The sequence below is a fragment of the Carex rostrata genome, chromosome 6 (genome assembly GCF_964058835.1).
Source record: "Carex rostrata chromosome 6, lpCarRost1.2, whole genome shotgun sequence".
NCBI lineage: Eukaryota > Viridiplantae > Streptophyta > Magnoliopsida > Poales > Cyperaceae > Carex > Carex rostrata.
This window is the reverse complement of record NC_135923.1, coordinates 10821532-10843014: the sequence shown is the minus strand read 5'-3', so window position 1 is coordinate 10843014 and position 21483 is coordinate 10821532. Positions and strand designations below refer to the sequence as shown.

At 34.4% G+C, this 21483-nt stretch overlaps 2 protein-coding genes and 1 long non-coding RNA gene across 4 annotated transcripts; 1 reads left to right on the top strand and 2 right to left on the bottom strand.

Moving 5' to 3' along the window:
* Positions 1-2554: 2554 nt before the first annotated feature.
* On the bottom strand, positions 2555-4038 carry LOC144555784 (uncharacterized). The gene is made up of 2 exons (XR_013512112.1): positions 3955-4038; positions 2555-2958 (listed from the first exon to the last, which is right to left on the bottom strand). It is a non-coding gene; the product is annotated as an uncharacterized LOC144555784 (long non-coding RNA).
* A 5321-nt stretch (positions 4039-9359) lies between these two features.
* LOC144555801 (ferrochelatase-1, chloroplastic-like) lies at positions 9360-15962 on the top strand. Of its 2 annotated transcripts, XM_078304228.1 has the most exons (11): positions 9360-9609; positions 9688-9779; positions 9883-10180; positions 10489-10632; positions 10822-10923; positions 11095-11198; positions 11587-11713; positions 13284-13436; positions 14324-14424; positions 15483-15668; positions 15703-15962. In XM_078304228.1, exons 2-11 carry the CDS (start codon positions 9706-9708, stop codon positions 15839-15841), a joined length of 1428 nt encoding a protein of 475 aa, XP_078160354.1. In that variant the 5' UTR covers positions 9360-9609; positions 9688-9705; the 3' UTR covers positions 15842-15962. The 2 variants fall into 2 exon arrangements, with proteins under 2 accessions (XP_078160354.1, XP_078160356.1); XM_078304230.1 differs by having other exon boundaries at positions 9361-9588; positions 15483-15916.
* Positions 15963-18523: 2561 nt separating this feature from the next.
* Positions 18524-20893, bottom strand: LOC144555493 (CDP-diacylglycerol--glycerol-3-phosphate 3-phosphatidyltransferase 2-like). The gene is made up of 7 exons (XM_078303842.1): positions 20179-20893; positions 19906-20003; positions 19734-19784; positions 19503-19616; positions 19280-19336; positions 19088-19173; positions 18524-18999 (listed from the first exon to the last, which is right to left on the bottom strand). The coding sequence occupies exons 1-7, from the start codon at positions 20690-20692 to the stop codon at positions 18879-18881; spliced, it is 1041 nt and encodes a 346-aa protein (XP_078159968.1). The 5' UTR covers positions 20693-20893; the 3' UTR covers positions 18524-18878.
* Positions 20894-21483: the final 590 nt, after the last annotated feature.

Sequence of the window (21483 nt, the reverse complement as noted above, 5' to 3'; positions counted from 1 at the left end):
TTCGGCTCTCTGCAATTCATGTGTACTGGTGCAATCTCTGGTCCTTAGTTTGTTGGTCTTCTCGGGGCAACTTGGGTACACAATTGCTTTTTGTTTAAGGAAGCGGCTGGGCAACTGAGCTTCTCATGTGCGACTCAGATTTGTGATTCATTAGTAAGAGATGTAGATTCGTTAATGCTCGTTTTATGAAATGTTAAGCATAGCTCGTCATGGGAGATGAAGCGGGTAATATTAGATCATCTTTTTCCTTGTCATTATTTTTAATTAGGATATTTAGTATTGATTGGTTTTTTGTCATTTTGGCAGGAGGCTGGTATATTTGGCCTGTTAACATATTGTCCTTAGAAAAATATACACTTCACCAAATGAGTTTATTCTTGCTCCATTGGTTTAAATTGGAGAGATGTTTGCCTTTTACAAGCCTTGATGCCACTTTTGGGAGGTTTCTCCATTCATTTATTCAAATCCTCTTTCATCAAATGGTCCATTTGGTCCCTGATTTTGTTGTTCTGTATCGACCTCGAGTTGTTGATTTGAGACTTGTAGCGTGGAATCCGAATTGCTTAGGCTAAAAGAAATTTAACAAGTATAGAGTTTTACTCCGAAGGGTTATGAGAAAGAGGTGCCCCCCCTCCCCACCCACCCCCTCAAGGTGAGTATGAATCCTCTGAGGTAACTCAAATTTTCAGGTTGAATCTGGACCATCTGTCTGGGCCCTTTTTATTATTGTGCCAAAGCAGATTTGGATGGTCCGGATCCAAAGTCAAAATTTGAGTGTCTCAGATGTTATGAATTCCCTCAAGGTCTAGTAGGCTACAACCCTTTTACAAATTAAATTGTGTAGTTTTAGGCTACTGTTTTTCTGTTGTGTTTGTGATTTTTAACTTAAATTATTATTTTATAGTTTGTTTTGTTAGAACAAAAATGCAAAAATAATCTTCAGATAGGATTTTTGTTTTAGGTTTTTTTTTTTTTCATAACTCAAATTTTGAGTTTGGATCTGGACTGACCGGTCAGAATCAGGTTCAACCTGGCCTGAGGTGGAATGCATGGGGCCCTTTTAATATTTGGGCCAAAGCAGATTGGATGGTCCAGACTCAAAATTTGAGTTAATGAATTCCCTCAAGGTCTTAGTAGGCATCACATTTTTTTTAATCTGAAATTCTGAATTACAATTTGACCCTTTATTACAAATTAAATTGTGTAGTTTTAGGCTACTGTTGTTCTGTTGTGTGTTTCTGATTTTAACAACTCAATTTTTGAGTTTGGATCCGAACAGTCTGATCAGAATCCGGGCCAAGCAGGGGGCTTTTGTGCCAAAACAGATTGGACGGACCAGATCCAAACTCAAAATTTGAGTTACCTCAGGTCTATTAAATATGTCATTTTTTTCTAATCTGAAATTCTTTATCACAATTTTGACCCTTTATTACAAATTAAATTGTATAGTTTTAGGCTACTTTTGTTCCGTTGTGTTTCTGATTTTAACTTCAAATTATTACTATTTTATAGTTTGTTTCTTAGTTTCTGATTTTAACTTCAAATTATTACAAAAAATAATCATGCATGTCTTTTGTTTTATTTATTTTTTATTAATGGAACAGGGGTCAAAGCCCTTGTTTCTAATTCAACTATTGTTTTAGTTTATTTTTTTAACAATGGAACAGGAGTTAAAGCCCATGTTTGTAATTTCGACTTTTGTTTTAGTTTGCTCTTACCGTTCTCACATGATATTTGATTTTGTGCTTCAACTGAGTATACAATTTAGCCTGTTTTATGTTCTCATTATTTTAGCCCGTAGTTGTAATATGCAATATATATATACTGGGTTGTACCAGATCATGGTTTGTATTTTGTACTGGTAATTTGACTGCTGTACTGGGTTTGCATTCTATGTTTCGAGTATGCAATTTATATCATCAAAACTCACTTTCTTTTGCAGTCAAAAGGTTATTTGTTGTGTCGATAGCTCTTTAAACATGTCATGCTTATCTATTGTCTAAATCAAAATTTAATCTTGAAGTCGTGATGTAGATTGTAAATTCATGGATTTTTCCTTTGCAGTAAATATATTAGGCCAACACAAAATAATAATCTAGTGGTGCTAATTTGGTACTGTTATTGCTCTTCTGGCATACTGTTTATATTTGGTAATACAGAGAAAGCAATATATTTGAGGAAATAAAAGTGGATTAGCAAAATAAAGTGCCAGTTCCAGCCAATATTATTGTATTATTGTTGCTCTGCATTGACTGGCTAACTATTCGTTTTTGCCATTTTGTACTGTCTCCAAAATTAGGTGTGTTTATTCAAACATATGGGTTCGATTTTTGCATTTCAAAATTTTCAATTAAATTATTGCTATTTCTTCATTTACCTTCCATTGCCAATATATGATTAACAAATTGACACAAATACCTTCCAGTTTCCAAAGTAAAAGTTTGGTACAGCACTCAACAATCATGGACATTTCATGCATCTGTGAAGGCACTTCTTTCTTAAAAATATAAATTCATAACATAAATCAATCCGTAATATTGCATCAACAATGAAATTAGCATCAAATTAGCTTTCAAATATCATCATTCTTACAAAACAAATTCAACAAAATAGCTAAAATTAAAACATAACCCTAAATTATAACCTAACCCTAAAGATCATCATCATTACTAAAAATCTAACATTCAAATATCAACACTACTTGCATATCATTACAATTAAAACAACAGTCATCACAAAGACATTTAAAGCAACAAGAAATTTAATCTTCTTCGCTAATTTAATAAGGCGAGAGTTGTGTTTCTTCGATTCTCCCATCTCAATATCATATCGAGCTTCATTTCTACGAACGTTTGATACCACATGCTCAACAACACTCTGCTGTGTCACAATTCCTAATTCGCGAAGATATTTCTCATACTCATCCTCCCACATGAAGAAGTTGCAACTACTAGTCCACTGCAATTATGTATATATTTCAACTATTAGGAATAAAAAAAGGCAAATTGAATAAGAAACCAGTATATCCTTATTCACATGCATCAGAAAAGGAACACATACCGGAGTATTTTTTGGGCACTTGTAAAACACTTTGTTTGGATTCGATGGAGTTAAACTCAGAAGCTTATTCAATTTATGGCCACAGTTGGGGCACGACACCATTGGCAACAGAGAGGAGCAACTTGGCTGGGCAGAAGTCGTGGAGATATTCGAGGAGGTTGCGCTATTCTCCACAAGTGGCCGATGGCGATGCATGGTGGAAGATGGCTCGATGTAAGGGATAGTCGCACAGTTCAGAATGTGCTTGAGTGAATCTATAAATTCAAAATGTACTATTAGACCTATATTTCCATATCACTTCATTCAAGATCCTTTCATTGTGATTGAGTGAATCTATAACATGAATTAGATGTCAGCCAGACTCCCTATCTAGCTTTTTCAAAACTTTATATTATACCAGTTCTATGTAGGTAGCAGCCAGATGATACTGGAATATAGGAGCTTAAGTTATTTCAAAAAATGAGGCTAATTCCAGTATATGCATAGATGACAGACCCATCTATGCAATTTAGCTTAGCCCCATCTATGACAGACCAATTTAGCTTAAGCTTCCAATTAAGATCCATATATGCAATCACCCCCTAGTTATTCAAAAATTGTACAAATTACCCCAAATAGTGAAATAGTGACTGAAATAAGATTGAATCCAACCCTTAATCTCACATCAATTTGCCCTTTGTAAGACTATCCATAAGGTAACCGTAGCCAAACCAGAAAAGCAATAACAATACCAAATTAGCACCACTAGATTTGTACAACCTAATGGTTCATATTTTTATTAGATTAATAACAGTACCAAATTAATTGGAAGACTATCACTGGTACACACTTTCTCTATTAATTGTAAGACTATCCATAATGGTTCACATTTGTAAGACTATCACTGGTACATACCAAATAACTCCGGGCTTGGTGAGAAAAGAACCACCGCTTCTCCGCTTTCGGTTTCGCACCAGGGCCTTGGTGACTTGGTGAGCCGCGATTCTGGTGAGCCGCGATTACTGCATCTTCGATCGCGACTTGAGACTCCTCTTCTTTAGCGCACTGTGTGAGTCACTAAACTCTCCGCCTCCTTCTCGCTAGTTTAGCCTACCGATGGAAGAAGAAGAGTTAACGGGATCTGTTTAGCTTCCGAGCACCAAGAAGAGAGGCGAACAAAACTTGAAGGGATATAAGGCCTAGATTTCAATTAGATCTGTTCAATTGAAAACTTGAAGGGTAATATTGGAAATACTAAAATACAGTTTTTTATACACTAATTTTCAGAATAATTTAAATCAAAAATCTGAATTTAGGGTATAATGGTGGCAATTAACTTAATTTAACAACTTTGGGGTGGCAAATAAATAATTTCAAGTTTTGAGGTGGCAAATAACTAATTTTCAAGTTTTGGAGTGGCAAATAAATTTTTTTCCCATTTTAAAATCATAGGGTGGCTTAGCACCCCCGATCTATACATAAATCTTCCCCTGGTAACCAAGAAGTTGAGACCAACCAAAATCCTGAAATTGAAAACCAAGGTGAGCAACCCGAAAATGCTATTGAGAATGATATCTCAGATCCAAATCAAGTCCCACCTCAACAAGAGTTGAGAAGATCAAACCGTGAACGAAGACTAAGTTCAAGATACTCTTCAAATGAGTATGTCTTGCTTACAGATAATGATGAACCTGAAGATTATGAAGAAGCCATGTGTTATGAGCACAAAAGTGAGTGGATTGAGGCTATGCAAGATGAGATGAAATCATTACATGAGAACTCCACTTTTGATTTGGTAGAGTTACCAAATGGTAAAAAGGTGCTTAAAAACAAGTGGGTGTTTCGGGTTAAATCTGAAGCAACAAGTTCAAAGCCGAGGTACAAGGCTAAGCTAGTTATTAAGGGTTTTGATCAAAAGAAAGTCATTGACTTTGATGAGATATTCTCACCTGTGGTCAAAATGTCCTCTATTTGGGTTGTACTCAGATTGGCTGCTAGTTTGAATTTGGAGATTGAGCAGCTTGATGTGAAAACTGCATTTCTCCATGATAAATTGGAGGAGGAGCTCTACATGGAGCAACCTGAGGGGTTTATTGAAAAAGGTAAAGAGGACATGGTATGCAAATTGAGGAGGAGCCTTTATGGCTTAAAACAAGCGTCACAAAACTGGTATAAAAGATTTGAATCTTTTATGTGTGACAACAATTTTAGCAAGACCACTTCTGACAATTGCGTTTTCATGAAAATGTACTCTAGTGGTAATTTCATCATTCTTTTATTTTATGTTGATGACATGTTGATTGTAAGGAATGATGCAAATGAGATTAGAGCTTTGAAAGAGAAGCTTGGGAATGAATTTGCAATGAAGGATTTGGGTCCAGTAAAGCAAATTATTGGCATAAAGATCACTAGAGACCGCAAAAGATGCAAACTTTGGTTGTCACAAGAAAGGTATTTGGAGAAGGTGCTTGAATGGTTTAATATGAGCAAGTGCAAGTAGGGTTCTACTTCGCTTGAAAGTCACCTCAAGCTGACACTTAATGATTGTCCGAAGGATGAAAAGGAAAAAGAAGAAATAAAGAAGGTGCCGTATGCATCTTTGGTTGGGTCCTTGATGTACGCAATGGTGTGTACAAGACCTGATATTGCTCATGCCGTTGGTGTTATAAGTCGTTTTCTTTCTAATCCTGGCAAAGTTCATTGGAATGTTGTGAAATGGATTCTTAGGTCCATTCACGGTACCACTGGTTATTGTCTCTGTTACGGGGCTAAGGAACCAGTTTTGGAAGCATACAGTGATACTGATTGGGCCGGAGATGTTAACTCGAGGAAGTTAACATCCGGTTATTTGGTTAATTTTGTGAATGGTGTTGTCTCGTGGCAATCAAGACTACAAAAGTGTGTTGCACTTTCCACAACCGAAGCTGAATACATCGCAATTACAGAAGCATGCAAAGAACTATTGTGGATGAAGAAGTTCTTTCATGAGTTGTGCATTCAGCAAGAAAGGTATGTGTTATTTTGTGATAGTCAAAGTGCAATTCATTTGAGCAAGAATCCTACATTCCATTCCAGGTCTAAGCATATTGAGATACGTTATCATTGGATACGTCATGTGCTTGAGAAGAAAGAATTGTTGTTGGAGAAGGTCTATACAAACGAGAATGGATCTGACATGTTCACAAAGTCCTTACCGCCTTTGAAGCTTGAAGCTTGTCGTGACAAGGTGGGTCTGGTTAAGGGCTCTACCTAAATGGTAGGTTGGAGCATGACACGGTGTTTATGAGATCAAGGAGGAGCATTGCCTTCAAAGAGGAGATTGTTGAGTTGAAGGCAATATGGGCCTCGGCCCATTAAGCCAATTAATTTTGGCAGAGGTAATTCCCGTCAGAATAAAATAGAACGAGACAGAGAGAGAGAAGGCAAGAGCCGCACATTCAGAGCCATTTTTGTGTCTGAGCCGATCTCTTCCAGAGTCTTCTGTCTGTTGCCTCTTCACTAAGCCATATAGGATTTTGCTCTCTTCTTCTTGAAATTTGTAAGAGAGTGTGTGAGAGAGTGCTATTGAGAGTTCTAATCTCTTGTACTTGTAAGACTCCTTTGATTTAATAGATTTGTGCCGTGTGCTCCCGTGATTTTTTTTTCCGAAAGGATTTCCACGTAAAATCTTGTGTCTTCTCTTATTTCTTGTGCTTGCTTGCTTGTTGTCTTGGTTTCTTGTGTGGCTCTCTATTTCTCCATTTATTTGTGATTTGGTGTATGCACACAAGGTGTTTGAGAAAATTACTCTTAGAACCATTTGTGTGGTACAACCTTGGTATTTACCTCTCATCCCCAACAATTTACTCCTCAACTAGGCCCTACACAACACTAGTAGCGAAAAGACATGTTTGCACATGTTATGGATCTCATTTGCATTCTCGGCCTTTTGCAATGTCCAACACTTAGGTTGTGCTCCAGTATCGGAGGTGAAACCTTATTAAAGGGAAGGGGACATGACGAAAAAGTTTGAATGTAGATGTTCGTAGAGTGTGTCAAAAAATTTTTAGGAAGTAATTTGTTTTCTTTTTACAATTATATATTTTTTTTGTAGAGGATGTAATGTTAGCAAATTATATTATGCGATATGATTTTGTTAGATATTGTGAAAACTTAATTTAGAAATTAGCTGGTAAATTATTTTGTTTAATTAATGCGTTTCAGGCTTTCAGCAATGACTTTGTTCAATTTGTTTAAATTGTGCTTTATTTAATTTATGCAAGGGCTTAAAGTGTGTTTTGTTCAATTAATGCATTTAAACATGATTTGAATTTGTCTTTTGCTGTTTTCGTTGGTTGTCGAATGAGCGCGCAAGCTACAAAGTTCTTGTCTAATGCTCAAGGTGCCAGCTGCAGCTAATGGGAAAAAAAAAAGATGGAGGCGAGGCATATATATATATTTTTTTCCATGGGTAAGGAGGTGCAAAAACCAACAAGTAGGGAAGTAGGGGTATCAAATATCAATGACATTCTTTTATTCTTTTATCCAATTTGTACTTTATTTAATAAGACGGTATATATATAATAGTTAAATTTATAATTTTATAAAAATAATAATGGTTCTACATTCCTACTTTGCAATTGCAATTGCAACTGCAATGTGGTTATAATTCATTTGCAAGTGGAATAGAGATAGGGGTGAAAATGGAGTGGATACGGATCAGATAGTGGTAAAATTATGTTCATATCTTTTTTCCGGATACAGTTACAGAGCAGATATTAGATGGATATGAATTTGAATTGGATTAGATATCTATTAAAATAATATAAAAAATATTAAAAAAAATACTAAAGTTCATAATATTTATCTAATTATAATGGTGAATAACATAATGTTTTCATAATATATATTAAAATATATGGTATATATGATATATCTACTATTCAAATACATATAATTGAAGCATAAAACCATATCAGTATCCTTATCTATGCAGATATTCAGATATCAAATATCCACATTTAATTTTTCAAATACGGATTAGATATTATCCATACCATTTTCACCTCTAGATGGATATGATGTTATAAACATAATAAGTTACATAAACTGAGCAGCAAGTCGTACCCAATGTAGCGTCAACAACTGTTTTCTCTGATTTTGAATTATTTTCTTAAATATAATCAAATTTATTATTTTTAAGAAAAAAACCACTATTGATTTGGATTTTAGAAAAAATAACTAAAGGCACAAAGATGTTTGCTCCACCAATCCGCTAAATCAGTGGGGCCATTTTAAGACCCATCTATACAATCTGCTCACAGAAATTAATAGCAAATGGTTTCACTAATCATGCGGTGAAACAAATATGTTTGTGTCTCCACCGATTTTGTGGATCAGTGAAACTGTTTTTTATAAAAACCAAATCAATAATGTTTCTTCTGTTAAAATATTTAAAATTGGTTCTATTATTTTTTTTTCCTGATTTTGTATTTCTCCGTGATATTTCATCAAAATGTATATTATAAAAAAGTCGTCTATAAGAAATATAAAAACGAAGAGACACCTTCAAATCTATCAGACGTTGAGAATCTGAATATCTCTCGTTTGAAAATTTGTAATTGTTAATGTAATAAAAATATGATAAGGAGCAAAGAGCATCCGATAATAACGCAACTCTTTGTTATCCAAACTGATGCTATATAATTTATCATTGAATAGCTTTTTTTTCTACTACAACCACTTTAGAAAATAGAGGTTTTCTCTCTCACTCATAAACCTATAAATTTATATTTGTTAGATAAAAATGAAATCATTAGAATTAGTCTTTAATTCAGTGACAAAGTCACATAATATTTATATGAAAAATTATGAGTTCAAAATCCGAATAAAAAAATCTTTTATTATAATGATATATTTATAAAAAGTTTGTAATCAGATTTTAAACTCATAATCTCCCGTACGTATAATTTTAGTTCTAATATGTTCAATTTAATAAAGTACAGTCCAGGTGTGGAGCACCATGTTTTCCGGATGACAAAACGTTACAAAGTGAAAGGGATCACATAGTAAAAAGATAATTTCTTACTAGAGTAGTAAATTTTATCAGTCGAGGCATAAATTAATAAATAAAGATCTCCTAATAAGAGATCGTTGGGTCAAATATTTTCTAAATTAAAAATGTTTGACATGTTGTGGTGATAAGTAATACAACGTGTTATAATAACACCCGTACTCGAATAAAACGGTTCACATTAAATAAATCGGAACATGTCCATTGACAAAATGATATCATCATTCCAAACAGTCTTTTTCTCTTGCAACCGAGTTTTGACTGATCAAAGCTGAAAAAGGAAACAACGAAGACTTAGAGAGAAGATAAACGTGAATGAACTCAAATCGGAAGAACCAGAGTTTTATCGGAACGACTTCTTCTCCTCTCAAACAAGAAAATAATTCGCGTCTGAGCTTTCTTCAGCGATCGGACATTCGGACGAGGAGAGCGAAGGCGACACGAATTGAAGGGGCGAAGTTTGCGTAGAGAAATCTCACAAAAATAGGAGAAGTTTGGTGAGAATCGAGTCGCCTGAGGTTCAGTTTTGTAAATAGTGTTTTGTGCGAATTCTAGTGTAATATATGAGTTCTCATTTGTAGATTTTGATCTTTCAGCTAAAGTCGATTAATTCCATGGAGTATATGCAAACTAAGGTTCTCTCTAATAAAGTGACTAACTTATGCCAAGGCAATAAAATTACAAAAATGTGAGTTTTTTTTTTTTTTTTTTCATTTTTATTATAGATGACTTCAGATCTGCTTAATATCAATTTTTATTATCTCTTTTGTTTATTTCTTTTTATTTTTCAGTCCAAACCATAGAATAAAGACTTTTGCCTTCCCTGTGAAAGATAGTTCAATCAAATTGGTTTTGCACCAAAATGCCTTGTCTGCCCCTCAAAATTTGATTTATCGACCACAGAGGAAGCATGATATTGCTACAAGTGCTCTTTCATCTGCTGAACCATGTGTAATTGACAAATTCAACCCTGACGAAGTACATTCGATTACCAAACAAGAAAGAATTGGGGTTTTATTGTTGAATCTCGGTGGACCCGAAACCCTCAATGATGTTCAACCTTTTTTATACAACCTATTTGCAGATCCGGTACGTTGATTTCCTTCTCATTTCTTGTGCTTTTCAATAATAAATGCTATTGCTATTTGGATAGAAAGTGGGATTTAGTGCATAAGTTTTGATTAGGTAATATCTAAATTTCTATGGAATTAGGTAACTTTCTAAATTGTGAACACTTATGAGAGAGAGACTTTGGTAGTAGCTATATATTATGTAATCTTAGTGCATGCAGCCATGTTGATTGTCTAATCCATCAATTACTAATACAATATTGGTTACTTGTTAAGGGGGCTTATATGCATGGCCCTTAGTATTACTTTTTCAATTTATATGTACAGGATATTATAAGGCTACCGAGATTATTCAAATTTCTTCAGAAACCATTGGCACAGTTAATATCTGTATTAAGAGCTCCAAAGAGTAAAGAAGCTTATGCTTCTATTGGTGGTGGTTCCCCCTTGCTCAGAATTACAAATGAACAGGTACATTAATAATATTAACTTAATGTAAGTTTTTGTTTTTTTGAAAGTGGGTCCCCCTTTTATAACTTAATGTAAGTTTTAAAAGGGTTCATATTCTACTAATAATATTAACTAGTGTGATCCTTCCTTTTTCTCAAACTTCTTGGTGAGGGTTCATATTCTACTAAATTAAATCATGTATATTTTCAGGCTGAGGCTATGAAGGAAGCCCTTGAAGAGAAGAAATTGCATGCAAAGATATATGTTGGAATGCGATATTGGCATCCCTTCACCGAGGAGGCAATTAATCAGGTTTCGCAAACTAATTTTTCTTCATTTCTTCTATTAATTAAAATATTATTGTGCTAAAACACGGGGATTCTTTTTTTTCCTTCTTTTTGAGTTTTTTTTTTAATTTAGTTGCACTTGTAATTTAGTTGCACTTGTATACAAGATGAAAACATATTTTTAATGTGGTGGCAGATTAAAAAAGATCATATTTCAAAGCTTGTTGTACTCCCGCTTTATCCCCAATTCTCCATTTCCACAAGTGGGTCAAGCATTAGTGTCCTCAATAACATTTTCAGGTACTTTCTTTTAAGTTATTGCATTAATTAACTAATTAATTTATGTAAAAATATCATCTTAAACATCTCCCTCCAAATCTCCATATATGTACTTCAGCAAATACTCTATATATGAGGGGGCACATGTGCAAATATTCACTTATTTTTTATCTCCAGATAATTTAGCAAAAGGAAAAATGGTCAGATTCTTCATGGAATTGAAATTTTGTTATATCTGAGGAGCATATATGCACTTATTTCTGAGGGGGCATATAGATGTACTTGAGCAAATACTCTATATCTGAGGGGCATATATGCAAATATTCACTTATTTTTTATCTCCACAAAATTTAGCAAAATGAAATATGGTAAGATTCTTCATAGAATTGAAGTATCATTATATTTACAGGGAAGATGGATATTTTGAAGGGTTGCCGATTTCTATTATTGAATCATGGTATCAGCGAGATGGTTATATTAAATCTATGGCTGACCTTATACAAAAGGAGTTACTGAGCTTTTTGAATTCTGAGGAGGTAATTGATTTTTAATTATTCTCTATACTCCAGGGCAATTAGGAAATGAGTGAGTTTATGGTACTTTGCAAAGCGCACATCAATCCATACTTGGGGTGTTCAAACGGTCGGTTCGGTTGAAACCGAACTAAATTTGTCAAACCAAACTTTTTTTCGGTTTTCATAAACAGAACCGAACCATTTAAATCTATCAACCGATTAAGAACAGAACCAAACAAACCGAACTATAATTCGGTTTGTTCGGTTGAACCGAAATAATTCATAATAAGAAAAAAAAGCTAAATTTCTTGAAATTTTTTTTAAACTGCTCCAATTTATCTACTCAGTACCTTGATCTCTCCTTCTTTGATCAATCAAACTTAAAGAGCTGTCAAATTCAAAGCAAACCCTCCAATCCACACAAAATTAGAATTAAGAAAAGTATAAAGAGCACCTTAGCAGGAGTAGAGAAACAACCAGCCAAGGAAAGAGAGAGAGAGAGATCTTTGATTTTCAAAATAAAAGAGAGGGAGCGTTGTTTTTCAGAAAAAAAAAATAGAAGGGAGAGTGAGCGAAGGTGGGGGAGAAGGAGAAAGACGTGAACAAACAACGGAGCAGAGGGGTTTGGTTTAAAAAAAAGTAGGTTCGGTTCAGAGACAGAGAGTGGGAACCAGTTTGGATTACAAGTATGGGTTAGTTTAGTCGGTTCGGTTTTTTTGTTTTGAAAAATTCTAAACCAGGCCAATGAAACTAAACCAAAATAAGCCAAAAATTGAACCAAACCGATCCATTTAAACCGAAATTTTTCGGTTCGGTTGAAAACCAAACAAACCGAACCGTTTGAACACCCCTAATCCGTACTATGGATTCATATTTTTGGTTTCAAAGTCCAAACAGTCAATCCAAATCTTTCATTGTGATCATCATATGAAAATGTACTTGGAGATCAAATTTTACATTTTTTAGATTTTTTTTAATATATTTTTAAATAAGTAGAAAGCTACCTAATTTAAAAATTCTGGATCATCCAAAATTAGTGATTTTCAACCTACCTAAAAAATAGTAAAAACATTCTAAAAAAAAAGTAAAATCTGGTCTCCAACTACATTTCCTTACAGAGATCATGTTGAGCGGTTTAGATTGGCTGTATGAACTATGAAAACAGAGATATGAATCCAAAGTAAGGGCCAATCCGCGCTTTGCAAGGTACCATAGCCTCACTCTTAGGAAATTGATATGATCAGGTGGTAGTTCATTCTGGATTGTCAATCAGTCTCTGATTTGCCAACTTGTTTTGCATCACTTTAACCTAGTTACTCAACAGTGTGCCATGAACCGTTTTTTTGGCTCGACTTGCATGCCATATTAAATATCTAATTTAAATTTAATTTACCTAAATTGCTCAATTTACCAATTAATCTCTGATTTAACCTTGATTTATCCTCCTTTTGCAATTAAGATCCAAGAAGTCAAGGGTCTTGGCATTGTGCAATCTAGTACTGCAAATCCAGAATCAATCTATTGATATTTAATCTTTGGTATAGTGAAAGGAAGTTAGATTGAAATTTCTCTTTTTCCCCTTGAATTTTAGGTTATCATATTCTTCAGTGCACATGGTGTACCGCTAAGCTATGTAGAAGAAGCGGGAGATCCATACAAAGATCAAATGGAAGACTGTATCTCTCTTATTATGTGTGAACTGAGATCGAGAGGGGTTAAAAATAGCCATGTCCTAGCCTACCAGGTGAATATCTTTTGCCAATTTTTTTTTTTTGAGGGGCTTTCAATTTCAAATTCCAGGTCAAATTAATCAGGGTAAAATAGGTAAAGTTGTAAGCATGGGTATTGTGCAAAATGAAGGTAAAAGATACAAAATTAATCCAGAGGGGCAAGGGTGATGCTTTGCTTGAATTTGCTGAATTGAGGCTTGATCAACACTATAATCTAAAGTCAAATTGGTAGTTATTTTTTATGTAGTCTTGAGTTCAGAATTGTTATTGGCATATGTTGTCATTTGAGTGAGGCTACGGTACTATGCCTAGCGCACATCGGTCCGTACGATGAATCCATATCTCATTTTCAAACCGTCAATCCAAACCCCTCAATATGATCCCTATATGAAAATGTATTGGATGCCAAATTTTACATTTTTTTAAATTTTTTAGATAGGTGATCTAAAGATTCTGGATCATACGAAAATAATGATTTTCTATACAACAACAACAACCAACCCTTTAGTCCCAAACAAGTTGGGGTAGGCTATAGAATTGAAACCCAATCATAGGCACAAAGTCAAGGTAGGTAGGAATAAAATAATAATAGTAGTAGTAGTAGTAGTACTAATGGGAGATCATGTTGAACAGTTTGGATCGACTATTTGAACTTTGAAACGAAGTTATGTATCCATAGTACGGACCGATGTGCACTATGCACAGTACCATAGCCTCACTTTGGTCATTTGTTATATTTAGTTATTTGTGAATTTTTGTGATGGTGTTGTTGGGTGGGGAAAGAGGGGGGGGGGGGGGGGTCTTCAAGCAATTTTTTTTTTTTTTCAATGGGTGATATGATGCTTATGGAATTTATTGTGTATGATTGCGCTATTTTTCACTTACTTTTATAAACTGACAGAGCCGAGTGGGCCCAGTTCAATGGTTGAAGCCTTACACTGATGAAAAAATTGTTGAGCTAGGTCAAAAAGGTGTAAAAAGCCTCCTCGCTGTTCCCATAAGGTCCTAATTTGTTATCTTGATTTTTCCTTTCCTTTTATGTTACTTTTTCACAATGGTGGCTTAAGCAAAATTATATTCATAATTGATAACATGCTGGAGTGACGCTACGGTACTATGCTTAGCGCATATTGTTTCGTACCATGGATCAATATCTTTATTTTCAAAGTACAAACAATCGATTTGAACCATTCAACATGATCTCCATATGAATATATACTTGTAAATCAAATTTTACATTTTTTAGAATTTTTTTAGATAGGTTGATAATCCACTTGATCTAAAGATTCTAGACAAATTCAAAAGCAGTGATTTTCTACCTATCTAAAAAAATAGTAAAATAATTCTAAAAAATGTAAAAGTTAGTCTGGAAGTAGATTTTTCTTTGTAGATCAAATTTTACATTTTTTTAGAATGTTTTTACTTTTTTTTTAGATAGGTGGAAAATCACTTTATATAAAGATTCTAGACCATTCAGTGATTTTCTAGCTATCTAAAAAAATAGTAAACATAATAAAAAAATGTAAGAAATGTAAAATTTAGTTTGGAAGTAGATTTTTCTTTGTAGATCAAATTTTACATTTTTTTATAATGTTTTTACTTTTTTTTTAGATAGGTGGAAAATCACTTTTTTTTTAAATATAAGAATTGTAACAAAGAAAAATACTAAACATACTAAAACAATAGTAAAATAATTCTAAAAAATGTAAAAGTTAGTCTGGAAGTAGATTTTTCTTTGTAGATCAAATTTTACATATTTTTAGAATGTTTTTACTTTTTTTTAGATAGGTGGAAAATCACTTTATATAAAGATTCTAGACCATTTAGTGATTTTCTAGCTATCTAAAAAAATAGTAAACATACTAAAAAAATGTAAGAAATGTAAAATTTAGTTAGTAGATTTTAATATGGAGATTATGTTGAACTGTTCAAATCTACTATTTAGAATTTAAATACAAAAATATCATTCCATAGTATGTATCAATCTGCGTTATGCATATTATCATAGCATCACTCTAGCATGCTGTACAAAACTGACATCAATTTTCATAAATAATCAGTTTTGTGAGCGAGCACATTGAAACCCTAGAAGAGATCGACATGGAGTACAAAGAGCTAGCGCTTGAATCTGGTATCGAGAACTGGGGACGCGTACCAGCTCTAAACTGTACCAGTTCTTTCATCTCTGACCTTGCCAACCTCGTCATTGAAGCGCTGCCTACGGCTTCTGCAATTGCTCGTACCAGAGCCTAAGGGCAAAAAAAAAATTGCTCGTACCAGGAATAATAATAATTGTACTGATGACGGTGAGATGGATGCCACGCAGTATGCGGTAAAAATGCTATTTGGATCTGTTATCGCCTTTTTCTTACTTCTCTTTCCCAAGCTGGTCTCTTTATTCAAGAATTCCTTGTTTTGATTTTGGGAGGCTTTTCGTATGATAGAGAATTTTTTTTAGCAAAATATAGTTAAAAGATTAGATTTTTTGCTTGATGATCATATTTTTTACTAGCTCGATTTCAATATCATTTTGTTTGACTTGTTTAAGCTTGATCAAACTAATTTGATATGTAAATTACTCATTTACTTTGAGACCTACTAATTAATATAATGTAAAAATGTTCGCTAAAAAATATATATATATAACAAGATCAATATTGATAATTAAAAAAAGTGTCTAGAAAAGGAACTTAGTTTTAGTTATTTTATACTTAAGGTTTTAGATAATACAAAAATGTCACATTCCGGAAAATATCACCTTCGATGCGTCAACCTATGTCACCAACAAACAAACAAAAAAAAATCGAATCAGCTGCTAAGCTCGGTAGTCGGTAATAGATTATTTGACAACGTACTTCTATATAATTAGTCTAATCAGAATTGCTAAAATTTCAAACAAACTAATTTAGAAAAATATATAAAATTATTCATGCATATCTAATCAGTGATAACAACCGGATCAATATTTTATCTACAATTATTTATCTATATGTTTAAATTCCTTAACATGTGATTATTAGGAGTGAAAATGGATCGGATAGGGTAAAATCATATCTATATTAGTTTTTATTTTTTGGATACAGCTGCTGATCGGATATTGATGACGGATATTGATGGATATAGACAACTAATATATTTTTTGGATACAGCTGCCGATCGGATATTGATGGATATAGATACGGGTATAGATCGAATCAGATATTTATTAAAAATTATATATTATTAAAATATATCAAAATTTATAATATTTATCAAATTATAATAATGAATAAGTAATAACATATTTTTTAATAATTTATATTAAATTATTTGGTATATATTTGCCCTTAAAATATGGATAATTATTAAAAGCATAATTATATTCATATCATCCACATAGATATTCGGATATCATATATTCATATCTAATTTTTTCAAATACGGATTAGATATTATCCATTCCATTTTCACCCACTGAATACTCTTTTGTTTCCATTACTTCTTTTGAGTTTTGACAACAATCTCAATTTCAAAGACTCACTACGTTATATATTCATCGTTATTTTATTCTCGTCATTCAATAAAATAAATACCTAGAGCGACATCACTTGTTTTAAACGACTCGGCAAATATAAAAAATATATAATTTTTAGATAATACATTAAGGCGCAACCCAACTTCTAAATAACTCGATAAACTAGCTCCGTAATTTTTTTTAATGAAAATGTCCGGAGGCTATTACTAAAACAAGTTGTTGTATCAATATGCATACATATAAAACATAAAAACTGGTACGTATTCAAACTGCGTACTAGAACGCATTAAACTATTAATACACCTATCAATCCATACCAGTACGCCCATAAGTCTTTACCAGTACATAACTACTACAGCTAGACCCCTGTACCATAATTAAGAAAAAAAAATAGAAACAAAAAACTTGTACGTGTTGGTATTGAGCCATCAATCATCCTTGCTCTTAGCACAAACTAGCTAGTTGAAAATAGAAACGAGACTGAGATTTTTATTGAAGACAACCCATTTCTTATTTTGTTTAAAAAAAAAAAAGAAACAGAAAAAGAAGAGAAGTGAAAGGAGAAGAGGCCGGGAAAAATAAAGAGGAGACCAGAAGAAAAAAGAGAGGAAGGAGGACAAGACAGAGAAAAGAAGAGAAGGATGGAGAAATAGAAATAGATCACAACACCAATAACAAACATCGCAACAAAAGAAAAATAAAATTACCGAAGAGGCGGGACAGAAGAGCATCGAGGCACAATGAAGGAGCGGCGATCAAATTTGAACTCTAGGCGTAACTTTTCCGCTCGTTCTTCCATAATCAAAGAGGAAAAGAAAAATCCAAACTCTTAACAGAAGTGCCTACTCACAAAGCATGACAGCAAGGAGAGGCTGCAGAGATTGAGCGTCAAAGAGAGGTCAGAGTTACATTAAATTATGTCACATTACCAACTGTTTGGTTGTTTAATATGTACCGTTTGATTGTTAAATTATGTTAAATTCAAAGATTCACTGTGCTTTTGTTTTTGGTTAGATTTCTCAGGCTTAAATCGTCAAGTACAAATTATATCTGACCTACCAAGCCTATTCAACAACAGAAACCACAGAATCTGAACTCTGAACCGGGTTTGGGACTTGGAGGATAGCTCATGAATTTGTTAGCTAAGAACCCTAGTATAAAGAATGTTAATATGAATTGAATTTGTTCAGTGCTTGGCTAGCAGTATTTGCCAGTTTGCTCAGTTTCTGTGGTTATGATGCTAGTAGGATTTTGACATTGTATAGTCAGGATCTTTTAGTTTGAGCAATCTCATTGCACCATACTCAGAATAATGAGAAAATTATCAACATTGTACAGTCATCTCCAAATAAAACAAAAAAAAATTAGCACACCGAGTAAAAGTGTAAATTACATCCCAAAAACAACAACATTTCCAAGGATAAATAGTGAGTCCGAATCCTCTAGTTACTCCATGATATGGAGTGGTTAGATTATGCGATACGCACCGCATGATGCAATTCACAGAACAGTTCTAAAGGAACAGACACCTTTAAGATCCATACTTAACTGTCTAGTTTTGGACCGCTCCAGTAAGATATTCCACTCTGAACTCATAAATAGTATCTCAATCTGTATTATATTTGTTGGTAACAAGCACAAACTATAAAATGCTATAAGGTAAACTATAAGGCAATACTTGCTGGGAGCTAGAACCAAAAGGATGCACAAGAAAAATAAAAAATGAAAGAGAAGAAAAGCACACAGCCACCCACACAATTAAAAGTGTGAGAGAAAGGGTGTTATAATCTGTTTATAAAGCATCCCCAAGTCGCAAAGCCCTGTGTACCTGAGAGCACATAATTCAACTTGGGTCTCTGTGTAAAGAGTTGCAAGGCATCTTGCTTCAACAATTATTAGCCCGCCTCTAGTTTTGTGCATAAAGAATAGTTTCATGAGGCTTCTACTTGATAAGAACCTTCCATATCTTTTTCATATACACCACGAGCGACCACACCGCAAGACCCGCAGAAACATAAAGTAGTGTCACACCAGAGGCAACTAGAGTAGTTTGCCCAGTTAGACTACAAGGTTTCAACAAAAAAGCATTACAAAAAAATATCTGATGAAAAATTTGCTATTGAATAGATTAAGCTTAGATGGAATTACAACCTTGGGTCTCTAATAAGAAGTAGAATGGTTAATGCGGTCATTTGTGTAGCAGTCTTCCACTTTCCCAGATTGTTCACTGCTACAGCCTGATTTTGGTAAGCCAACAAAAAAATGAAATAAACAAAATGAGCATTCCAATGGAAAATTTTGAAACTTTTTCAAGAATCTAAGAACTAAAATGTTGAAAACAACCTCAAGAAGCTTTTTATCCTGAGAAGCAGCCCATTCTCTTACGGCCGACATTGTTATCTACGCAAATGAAAAAGTCATGATCCAAGGTTAGATGACAATACCGAATATAAGGAAATAAATAAAAAAATATCAAGAGCGGTACTAGAACGAAATGCACCAAGTAATCAGTTTAACATTATCATTCATATATTTTGAAGATGCAAGTATTGCAGAGAGAACTAACCTCTCTGCCAATTATAGCTATTGACGGCACTGGCAGAAGCCAAGGTACTGCAGCAAGTAGCGGCACTTCAAAAGGTCTTGTACATAGCAGTACAAGTGTAGCAGCTACCATAAGCTTTTTCAATGAGAGAACAGACATTCAGAGTTAAATTAGCACCAATTTTAAAAAATAATGAGAGAAGTATTTTGACCAGGAGTAACCAAATTACAGTAAACAACAAAGCAAGCTAACCTTATCGGCCACAGGATCGAGAAATGCACCAAATGCGGTCCCCAATTGCATCTAATATTAGAGAATGCAAAAAACATAGACATCACCCATTAGATGATATCAATTACAAATTGTATATATCTAAAGTTATATATTACATGAGAATTAAATAAATAAATATAAAATTGCAAACCTTACGGGCAATATAACCATCGAGCCAGTCTGTTATAGCCGCCAGTAGAAATATGCTGGTAGTGGCAGTCGTTCCCCATGGACCCTCCATGTAGAACGCTACACCAATTTATTTAAAGGGTTAAACTTTATTTCAGAGTAAAAGATATCAATATCAAAAATATCAATACCGTAGTACTTCACTAGTTTTATTCGATAGTAAGGTAGATTGCATTATTGTACATTAAGAAAATTATGATCCTTTCCAAAGATCAAATTACATTCAATTACTCACTGCTTATGAGAAGTGGAACAGCAGCTACTCTTCCAAGTGTCAGAACAGTAGGCAGAGTAAGCAAACGGGGTGGAGCTGTATTTTTATGACAGAACCCGTTAACCACTTCTCCTTCACCAACCCGGCTAACCGGATCCAAACCCGAATCCGCATCAGTTCCCATTGCCTCCGCTCTGTCGCCTGCTCCTTGGCGTTCACCCCGCTTCACTAGATTCGAATCGGAGCCAAAGCCAAAACCGAACCCGCCTTTAGTCGGACCCAGCGCTCGTACAGCGGGCATGGATCCACGGTTTATCCAGCCCGACCAATACGGCCTGTTTAAGGGAAAGAAGGAAGAACCTCCTCCTCCTCCGAGGCACGAGAGTGGAAGGTTGATGCGGGTGGGACCCAAGGTTTTGGTGGTTAGGTTTAGGTTTTGGTTGAAGAGGCGCGGTGGTTGGAGAAATGGGATCGAGGGGTGGTGAGGGAGAGATGCAACAGATTTAAGAAAAGGCGAAGGAACGGGTGGGGGCATCTGTTTCGTTTCTTTCAGCAAGATATTAATGGAAAATTTCGGTTTTAGATTTCTCGAAAAGGAGGAAACAAAAGGAAAATAAAAAAAATAGCTTAAGTTGCTGCGCGAGATACAGCATAGGTCATAGGAGGAGAGATTTGCGGATTTGGAGTTCAAAATGGGGATTAGTTGTAGTTGAGCGGGACCTGTTTGATGAAATGCCGGAAGCCTGGAACCTTGCTCGAATTCGTATCCTCTGAGATATCTCAAACTTTGCGTGACTTTATGTAATATCCCAACCGTTTAACTACGTTCTGCACGAATCTCAAAGCATACATAATACTGACCACCTACATCACCCCCGAATAGGCACCGGACACGTCGGTCACGCAAAAGTTGAGATATCTCAGAGGATACGCACTCTGCTCGAATTCCACCTTGCTCCGAGCAAATTTATTAATTATTTTTTTGAAAGTTTGACAGCGACAAATTTATTAATACAAGTGAATCTTATGAAACTTTTATTATATTTAAAGTGTCATGTCATCAGTAAAAACTAAAAAGTATTAAACTGGATGGGGTCCAATTTTGATCGGTACATGTATAAATCTGATCCTCTCTGCCTGTAACAATTTCGCTCGCCCGTTTCAATTATTATCCAATTCGTCCCTGGAACTTCAAAGTTCCAAGTTCCGTTTTAAACTTTTAAATTCCCATCCGGTTGTACTCGATTCGGCCCTGTTCGGCTGCACAGTGGGAATAGGAATAGGAACGGAAATAGAAAAAGTTCGAACTGAAATTTACCGTTCACG